The sequence below is a fragment of the Melanerpes formicivorus genome, unplaced genomic scaffold, assembly GCF_026170545.1.
Source record: "Melanerpes formicivorus ecotype bairdi unplaced genomic scaffold, bMelFor1.0.p_v2 SCAF_21, whole genome shotgun sequence".
Lineage (NCBI taxonomy): Eukaryota > Metazoa > Chordata > Aves > Piciformes > Picidae > Melanerpes > Melanerpes formicivorus.
In genome coordinates this window covers 12,994,287-13,004,001 of record NW_027142373.1, presented here as the reverse complement: position 1 = coordinate 13,004,001, position 9,715 = coordinate 12,994,287, and the positions used below count along the sequence as shown (strand labels likewise).

General features: G+C 60.3%; 1 protein-coding gene across 1 annotated transcript; it reads right to left on the bottom strand.

Moving 5' to 3' along the window:
• Positions 1-5,884: 5,884 nt before the first annotated feature.
• LOC137447820 (uncharacterized) lies at positions 5,885-7,992 on the bottom strand. Its single transcript, XM_068151736.1, has 2 exons — positions 6,480-7,992; positions 5,885-6,349 (listed from the first exon to the last, which is right to left on the bottom strand). Exons 1-2 carry the CDS (start codon positions 6,894-6,896, stop codon positions 6,152-6,154), a joined length of 615 nt encoding a protein of 204 aa, XP_068007837.1. The 5' UTR covers positions 6,897-7,992; the 3' UTR covers positions 5,885-6,151.
• Positions 7,993-9,715: the final 1,723 nt, after the last annotated feature.

Sequence of the window (9,715 nt, the reverse complement as noted above, 5' to 3'; positions counted from 1 at the left end):
CTTCAGCACTGGTCTTTGGCAGGGCCTAACTCTGACCTCGTCAAAGAGCTGCTGGGAGGAAGGCCATGGGCCAGGATCTAGGCGGTAGGGCAGCCCAGGAGAGCTGGGGGATATTCAAACACCACTTCCTCCAAGCTCAAGGGCAATGCATTCCTCCAAGTCAAGCTTGGGGGCAGGCTGGGGCCAGCTTGGGAACAGCCTGGGGATGTGTGTGCACATCTATGCTCAGCTGCCTTCTCCCCAATGCTCTGTAGCACTGGAGATGTCATTCACCCAAACCCAGTGCTGGCGCTGGTGCTGGTGCTGGTGCTGGGCAGAGCAGAGCTCACTTGTGTTGTCCTGGGGCAGCTGGCAGGGTCTGAGCCCTCAGCAGAAGTGTGGCCAGCCCTGCTGCTCCATCCAGGCTGCTCTCTGCTTCTCCCCAACAGAAATCAGGGCAAGCCACAGCTCTGGAGTGCAGAACTGTTTGGTTTAGCAGAATCTGGGTCTCCCACAGACTCAAAGGGCAAATGCCCCTTGGGGAAGGGAAAGGACTGTGCAGAGATACAACAGTTGTGCTGCTCCACTCCTCCCTTTCCACAGAGCTTTGCACAAGCAGCACAAGCCCAGGGGCAAGTGTCACTTGCAGAGTGTCCTGACAAGGTTTGTGGCACAGGTGTAGCTTCAGCTGAATGGCATTGCCAGGAGAGAGTGAAAGGGACTTGTGAGCCCTGAGCACCCTGAAGGTGTCCAGCTGGGCTCCAGGCTGGCAGCTGCCTACAGCAGAGCATCCTGCCTGCAGTCCTTGGGCACAGCTGCCCAACAAGATGTGATCCCCTCCCCAGGAGGGAAGCTTTGCTGCTTGTGCTGCAGCAGCTCTCCAAGAGCTGCTACCCTGGGCCAGGGCCTGGCTGTGAGGTCACCACATGGCTGTGAGGGGCCTGGGCCTGACTGTGAGGTCACCACATGGCTGTGAGGGACCTGGGCCTGGCTGTGAGGTCACAAATGCCCTCTGTTGTCACAAAGCTTTGCTCCCTACAAACACAGCCCCTCAGCCCTTGGGCTCCACTGCAGCAGCAGCAGCAGCAGCAGCCACAGCGTGGAAGTTGCAGCGGCAGCCGCAGCAGAGTAGTGGTTGAGAGAGAGAGCCATGGCCCTCACTCATCACCTCTTCCTCTTCATCCTCCTCTTCACGGCCCTGCAAGTCAGGGCTGTGGCTGGAGCTCCATGGCGAGCCCCAGGAGCAGGTAAGCAGCAGGGCTGGTGCAGCCTTGCCTGGCCAGAGGCTCTTCCCCCCGAGAAGCTTGGGGCTGAAGGCTTTCCCTCCGGCGCTTCAGCAAGGGCTTGCTCTGGGTGCCTGAGGGCCCCAGGCCCCTCTGCAGCTTCAGCAATCTCCACCTTCCCTGCTCCACCTCGGCACCTCAGCCCCTTCCAGTGCCCACAGGACACCATGCAATGAACCATTCCCCATCTGGGCTTGCTTCTAGGTGAGGATGGAGGAGCCCCTGCTTATCCAGCTCCACACCTGCAGCTTGCTCTCAAGCCCTCGGAGCACCGCGCAGGTACCTTCCCACTCTCCCTTTCCTTCAAAGGACAAACACTGACAGTGTGCCAAGAGCAGCTTCTGGTGCACTTGGCCTTCAGATCCTCTCTTGCTCACTCCTCCATCTCTTGGCCCATTCTTGACCTGCAGCCAAGAACAGGGCCAGATGGGGAGTGAGGAGGGCTCAGCCTTGTGCCCCATTTGCCTTCAGAAGCTCTCTCTGGCCCCTTGGAGCAGGAGCTGCTGCCAAGCCAGGGGGCTGCTTGGCCTTGAGCTCAGAGCTCAGGTTGCTGCCAGCACGCTGCCACTGCAGGCAGGCTGGAACTCTTTGCAGCCTGCTCCTGAGTGCAGGGCAGAGCTGAGTGCCGTGGGCTGCCCGGCTCTGAGTGGCACTCGCTGCCGCTGCCTCCTGCAGAGCTGTCTGCAGCTGTGTCTCAGAGGCTCTTCCCTGCTCTGCTTCTTTGCAGACCTGCCTGGAGGCCAAGGCACTCCAGCTTCCCGCCCCTGCTCCAAGACTAAGGCTCTGCCACATGGCACAGGTAGGGCCTGGCTCTTCCCTCCCTTTGAGAGCTGCCAGCTCCAAGCCCAAGGCTCACCTAGCTGGGTGCCTCAGCAGGCATGAGCACACAGACCTGCCCGCAGTGGCCTCCCTTGCCATCAGCCCCTGAAGGCTTCTGTGCCTCAGTTCTGCCCAGGCAGGTGCCCACAGCTGACAGAACCTTCTCTGGGTCTCTAGGTACAGATGTGCCTGCAGTGAGGACTGGCTCAATGCCGCCCTGGCAACGAGCCCTGCAGCACGCCTGGAATCGTCCACTGCAGCCCGGCTGGCATCGCAGCGGTGAGTCTCTGCTGCCCTCACAGCCCAAGCACTGCTTTTCTCTATGGCATTGCTGAGAAACTCAGCTAAACCTCTTCTGCTCAGGTCCTCCAAGAGCTATTTACCCATCTGACCAGGCAGAGATTTCCAGAAAGGCTTTTGAAATTGTCATGGAACTGCTGGAGCAAAAGGAGAGAGGACAACAAGGTGGGTACCCTCCCTCTGCTCTTCTTGTCAGCCTGCTCCATCTCTCTGAGCTGGATTGCCTCCTGGAGATGCCATCTCCCTGATGGGGAGGCTGCTGAGCTGTTGGGAACAGCCCCAGTGAGGAGGTCAGGAGCTCTGAGCCCTGGTTTCCTGTTGTTGCCTCCCTCCGTGTTCCCTGAGCCCCTTCCAGCGCCCGCAGGTCCCTGAGGCAGAGCTGGATCCCCACATGCAATGAAAGCTTTCCCATCTCTGCTTGTTTCTAGGGGAGGATGGAGGAGGCCTCGGCCACCCAGCTAAACACCCGGACCTCCGCATCCTCTTAGAGCCCCCGGAGTTTCGGCCCGAAGGGAGGACTCAGGCAGCTCCTCCCCCGCGGCGTGCACTGCAGCCTGGCAGGCGCCGCAAGGGTGAGTCTCTGCCGGCCTCACAGGCTGCCACTGGCCTTCCCCTCTGCATTCGGCTGAAACTCAGCTAAACCCCTTCTCTTTAGGTCCTCCCCGGGCAAAGGACGTAGCTGAGGAGGGGAAGATTTCCCACAGGGCTTTTGAAGCCCTCAGGAAAGTTCTGGATCAGGTGGAGAGAGGACAACACGGTGGGTACCCTTCCCTCTGCTCTTGTTGTCAGCCTGCTCCGTCTCTCTGAGCTGGATTGCCTCCTGGACATGCCATCTCCCTGATGGGGAAGGCTTCCATCTCAGCCAGCTCTCCTGCTTGCTTTCTTCAGAGAGGGAGCGAGAGGCTGAGCAGGAGAAGGCTTTGGAAGGCAGCACTGCTTCACCGTCTGCTGCCAGCTCCAAGCCCAAGGCTCACCTAGCTGGGTGCCTCAGCAGGCATGAGGACACAGACCTGCCCGTGGTGGCCTCCCTTGCCATCAGCCCCTGAAGGCTTCTGTGCCTCAGTTCTGCCCAGGCAGGTGCCCAGAACTGACAGAACCTTCTCTGGGTCTTTAGGTACAGATGTACCTGCAGTGAGGACTGGCTCAATGCCGCCCTGGCAACGAGCCCTGCAGCACGCCTGGAATCGTCCACTGCAGCCCGGCTGGCATCGCAGCGGTGAGTCTCTGCTGACCTCACAGCCCAAGCACTGCTTTTCTCTATGGCATTGCTGAGAAACTCAGCTAAACCTCTTCTGCTCAGGTCCTCCAAGAGCTATTTACCCATCTGACCGGGCACAGATGACCAGAAAGGCTTTTGAAGCTGTCAGGAAACTGCTGGAGCAGATGGAGAGAGAACAACAAGGTGGGTACCCTTCCCTCTGCTCTTGTTGTCAGCCTGCTCCATCTCTCTGAGCTGGATTGCCTCCTGGAGATGCCATCTCCCTGATGGGGAGGCTGCTGAGCTGTTGGGAACAGCCCCAGTGAGGAGGTCAGGAGCTCTGAGCCCTGGTTTCCTGTTGTTCCCTCCCTCTGTGTTCCCTGAGCCCCTTCCAGCGCCCGCAGGTCCCTGAGGCAGAGCTGGATCCCCACATGCAATGAAAGCTTTCCCATCTCTGCTTGTTTCTAGGGGAGGATGGAGGAGGCCTCGGCCACCCAGCTAAACACCCGGACCTCCGCATCCTCTTAGAGCCCCCGGAGTTTCGGCCCGAAGGGAGGACTCAGGCAGCTCCTCCCCCGCGGCGTGCACTGCAGCCTGGCAGGCGCCGCAAGGGTGAGTCTCTGCCGGCCTCACAGGCTGCCACTGGTCTTCCCCTCTGCATTCGGCTGAAACTCAGCTAAACCCCTTCTCTTTAGGTCCTCCACGGGTAAAGGACATAGCTGAGGAGGGGAAGATTTCCCACAGGGCTTTTGAAGCTGTCAGGACACAGCTGGATGAGCTGGAGAGAGAGCAGGGTGGGTATCCTTCCCTCTGCCTTAGCCCTCAGCCTCGGCAGCAGGAGGCTGCAGACACAGGGCTCAACACGCTGCGGCCTGCACAGGGGCAAGAAGGGACAGGGATCCAGGGGTCGATCCAAGCTGCATGAGCTGAGCTGGAAAGCAATGCCCAGGCTGGAGAAAAGGCAGAAAGGGAGAGCAAGGCTCAAGTGCCTTTTGAGAAGGGGCAGCTTCCCCCTCAGCATGTGGGAGCTGGCCCAGGCAGAGGGAGGGGAGGGAAGGGAGGTTCTCCCTGCTGCAGACCTAACGTTTCGTTTGCACCTCCAGATATGGCTGAGGAGAGAAGCACAACTGGGGATGCTGCCCAGGACACCCTGAGCCCTCCGTGTCCCCAGAGGGTGCTGGAGAGCTGCATGGTGGCCACAGCTGCCATTGTGGCTAGTGTGCCAGTGACCATTCTGCTGTGCTACCTGGCAATACGTTGTCACAAGAAGAGACAAAAGTGAGTTGGGTCTTTTGCCTCTGCCTGCTTCCTGCCCTGGCTGCTGGGAGCCAGCCAGCACCTCTGGTCCAGCTGCTGTGGAGCAGGGACTGAGGGCTTGGGCAAAGAGCTCCACCAGCAGCTGAGGACTGAAAGGCTCTCCTCTCTGCACAGGGAAAGCAAAGCCAGGGCAGACGCACGAGAGTGGTACAACAGCCGCCACCATCCTGGCTGCCGGGGCCAGTACTAGGCCTCCTCGCAGCCCCTGCAGCCTCCACCAGCCTCCCAAAGCCTGTGCTCTGCATCCACACAGTCACAGGTGTAACATGGCACCCCACATTCCCAGCCAGAACAATTGATATCATTGCCCATCACTTCCCACCACCATCTCCAAAATCAGCAGAGCCTCCACCACCACCCCCCCTCCTTTGTTTGCCCTCTTCCCCATCCCTTGTGTCCTCCTCACTGCCCCCACCCTCCCCATCCCCCTTAGTCCACCCACACTAGCAGCACCACTCCCCTCCTCCTTTCTCAGCCTCCCCTTTTCCTATTATCAATAAAGATCTTTCCTGTGATAAGCTCTGTTGGGGTTTCTGGCAGTGTTTGCTCAACGCTTGACCGCCATGATGAGATGAGGTCCATGGAAGCATCTCTGGGAAGAAACAGGAACAACCAGAGTCCTTGGGTTAGCTCATGCAGAGAGAAAAAGAGAAAGGCAAAAGTCAATCTAGCCACCGTGCTAAGAGGGATCCACCTGAGAGTCCTGAGGGAGCTGGCACAGGATATTGCCAAGCCACTCTCAATCATCTAAATACATCCTAGAATGGGTTGGGTTGGAAGGAACCTTGGAGATCATCTATTACCTACTCCCCTGTCGTTCGCCACCCATCGCGGGCAGCCAGCCCCTCCGCCCGCACTGGGCATCTCCCCTGGCAGCAGAGCGCCTATTGCTGCCACAGCCCAAGGCTGGCAGACACAGCAGGGCAGCCTGCCCCTCAGCACCGGCTCCGGGGCACTGAGAGAGGCTGCGGCGGCAGACAGGGAGGAGACTTCCAAAGGGGACTGCGGCGGCCCCGCCGAGCTGGCGGAAGGTCGGTGAGCCGCGGCAAGCAGAGCTGGCGAGGAGCCGGGAGATGGCCCCGGCAGAGAGTTCGGGCGACGGCAGGAGGAGGAGCAGCTCGGTGAGTTCTGCCCGGGGAACCAAGGCTGGGCCCGGGGCAAGGGCGAAAGTGAGCCGGAATGAGACAGCCTGCAAGCACCGAGCGGCTTCAGCCGCCGCTGCAGGGCAGCGATCGCTCTCCCGCCGCCTTCTTGTTCAGCTAAGGGCAGCGGGCGGCGTCCTCCGGCGGTCCCGCAGCACAGCGGAGCTGGGGCTGTCGAGAAAGCCCGGGGACGGGCGGAGGGCGGCCGGGGCCGCGGGGCAGGGCCAGCCCCGAAGCCGGCATGTGCCTCGCTGCAGCTGCTCGGCGCTTCCCGTCCTCAGCGTCCAGAGCCCGGCGTCGGGGTCATTCACCTGTGGCGGACAGATGCGCACTGGGACCCCGCAGCGGTCGCCTGGCCCGGGGCCACTCCCTGCGGGAGGGCACCGCACAGGAGCGCAGCGGGGCCGCCGGCGCTGCCAGCTCAGACGACACCGTCCTCACCTGCACGGCGGCCGCCAGCCCGAAGAACGCAGCCATGAGGAGGTTGCAGAGCCGCCACAGCCAGACCGACGTCCGCCCGCCCGACAGGGCCGCTCCGCCACTGCCGGAGCGCGGCCACCGGGGGCGGGACGGGGCCGGGCTCGGGGCCTGCTGCAGGCGGGGCGGGCAGCGGGAGCCACCCCTCGCCACCCGTTCTTTAGCTACTTCTGCCGCCTTTCCCGGGGATGCTGCCCTGCGCTCCGCTCTGCTGAGATGCCACTCGCAGTGCCTCACCCTGCTGGGACCCTGCTTCTGAACCTCGACGGCTCCGCGGGATTGAAAGACCTCCAGCAGCCGTGACACAGAGAATTCTCGGGGGGGAATTTTCATCCGCGGAGCAGGGAGCTCGGCGCAAGAGCCCCGGAGACGTAAAGGCATCTTTCCTTCAAGGAATACCCTGCACGTAAATCACACGAAAGCCTAGGGAGCTGGGCTCGGGGCGTCTCAGGGGAGCCGGGGTCCGGGCAAGTCTGCTCAACAAGTCGGGGCCGAAAGCTGCGCATGGAGTGGGCCAGAAGGGGCGGCGGGGAACGTCCTGCTGGAGAGCTGTGGTTGCACGCTAGAGAGCAGCCGCCCGGAGTGCTACGCAGGGTACCGGGACAATCACTGCCCACCGCGGGCCCCCAGCCCCTCCGCCCGCACTGGGCATCTCCCCTGGCAGCAGAGCCAGCCGCAGCCCAGGGCTGTCCCCTTGCACAGGGAACTCGGCGGCGCGGCCCCTGCCCACGAAGCAGCTCCCAGCACACAGGCATCGCCTCCTGCTTCTCAGCACGTGGCCCGGGGCACCGACAGAGGATGCGGCAGCGACTGAGGAGGAGGATTCGTCTCGGAACTGCGGCGGCCCGGCCGAGCTGCTGGAAGGTTGGTGAGCCGCGGCAAGCAGAGCTGGTGAGGAGCCGGGAGATGGCCTGCTCAGAGAGTCTCGGGCGAGGGCACGAAGAAGAGGAGGAGCAACCAACGGGATCCTGGGAGGCATCAAGAAAATTGTGCCCAGCAGGTCTAGGGAAGTTCTTCTACCTCTCTACTCCGCCCTGCTGAGACCACACTTGCAATACTGTGTCCAGTTCTGGGCTCCCCGGTTCGAGAGAGACAGAGACCTGCTGGAGAGAATCCAACAGAGAACCACGAGGATGATTAGGGGACTTGAACAACTCCCCTGTGAAGAGAGACTGAGAGCCCTGGAGCTGTTTAGTCTGGAGAGGAGAAGACTGAGAGGGGATCTGATCGATATCTATCAATATCTGAGGGGTGGGGGTCAAGTAGAGGGGGCCAAGCTCTTTTTGGTGGCTGTAATAAGCCAGGGAACAACAGGTTCAAGCTTGAACAATGGAAGATTTCACCTCAATGTGAGGAGAAACTTCTTTACAGTGAGAGTGACAAAAGCCTGGAGCAGACTGCCCAGAGAGGTGGTGGAGTCTCCAGCTCCAGCCCCTGCCCTGGGCAGGGACACCTCCCACCAGCACAGGCTGCACAAGGCCTCATCCAGCCTGGCTTGGAACACCTCCAGGCAGGGCACAGTCAGTGTCAGACAGCATCCATCAGGCCCAGCCAGTGTCACACCAGTTCAGTATTGACATGCACCCTGCAGCCTCCTCTCCTGTCTCTGCCAGGCCTGGTGGTGCTCAGGGGCTCAATGTGTTTCCTAGATTCTGCTGAGGTCACAGAATCCCAGCATGAAGGGACAGTCAAGGTGCTGTGTGCTCTGTCTGGCACCCAGCCTGTGTGTCTCACCCAGCGTCCTCCTCCAGCACTGGTGACACTGAAACACACACGCTGGGGCTGGGCACAGCAGTGGTGCGATGGCAGAGTTGTGCTGGGAGCCTCACATCTGTCGCTGGCAGTCTTGTGGCAGAAAACCAAGTGGCCAAGTTCGGCTGTGTGGAAAGTTGTGTCACTTGGGAGCAGCCCCACAAATGGCTTCATTAGCAGCTCATTAACAGTTCATTAGCCCTTGTGGCTTGAAGGGTTAAATCTTGGAGAGCTGAGCTCCAAGCACTGCTGGACTGCTAAGAAGGAGACAGTGTTGGCCTGGATGGTTTGTGAACTATGGGAACTCAGTGCAGCAGTGCTGTTGGAGGAGGGCAGATATTTGATTAGGAGTGGTTGTTATGACCTGAGAGGGTCAGACTTCAGACATCTAGCAGATTGATGTAACAGAGTCCCTGGCTCCTCTTGTAAACTGCTTCTGCCTTGTATTCGTTTAATAAGGAAGAATTTTGGATCCTAAAGTGGACACCTGGCCTGCATCAGGCTGCCTCTCGGCTCTTAATCGCGGCAGTGGCGCCTTAAAGGAACAGCCCCAAACCCCTTAGCTCTATTGTCCAACCACTCTCTGCTGTGGTTCCTCCTCTGGGATTGCCCTGGGCCAGCAGCACTCACTGCAGTAGCTCCAGCACTCCACATGCACGGAGAGCAAGCACACAGCAGGTTACAAATGCAAGTTCTCCTGGGCAGGAGGAATGGCCTTCTGGAGCTCCCAGCCACAACCAGATGCTCAGCATGAGCCCAGAGCACCACTGGGCTGCAGGGGAGGCAGCTCCAGCCACTGGGGCTAGAGCAAGCACAGCACACTCTGGGGAACATCTTCCCTCTCCCTCCTTGATCAGCCTCTGCCTGAGGTGTCCCAAGACGAGGAGCAAGGAGCACAGCTCTGCCTGGGGGCTGGTGGCTTTTGACAGGGAAATACAAAAGAGATTTGAGTGCAGCCTCACATTCTGGTGCCTTTCCATGTCCTTTCCCAGGGCTCTGGGGCAGAGGTGAGCACACATGGGTGGCTCTCCCTCAGCTCAGCAGTGCCAACACCAGCGCACATGAAGTTCAAAGCAGTCCTCACAGGGATCTGAGCCCTCCAGGCAGCCACTGAAGCTGCCCACACTCAAGAGCTCAGCATGACCCAATGCTGTGGGCCATTCCCCCTATGGCTGAGCTTCTGCTGCTCAGCAGAGGCAGGAGCACAGAATCTCCACCTCCAGGGAGGTGGTTGAGGCCCCAGCCCTGGAGGTGTTTAAGCCCAGGCTGGCTGAGGCTCTGGGCAGCCTGATGTAGTGTGGGGTGTCCCTGCCCATGGCAGGGGGGTTGGAACTGGATGATCCTTGTGGTCCCTTCCAATCCTGAATGATACTGTGATACTATGATACTATGATAACCAGGAGAGCTGTGCTGCTGGGCCTTGCTTGAACTTAGAACAAAGAGGGTCT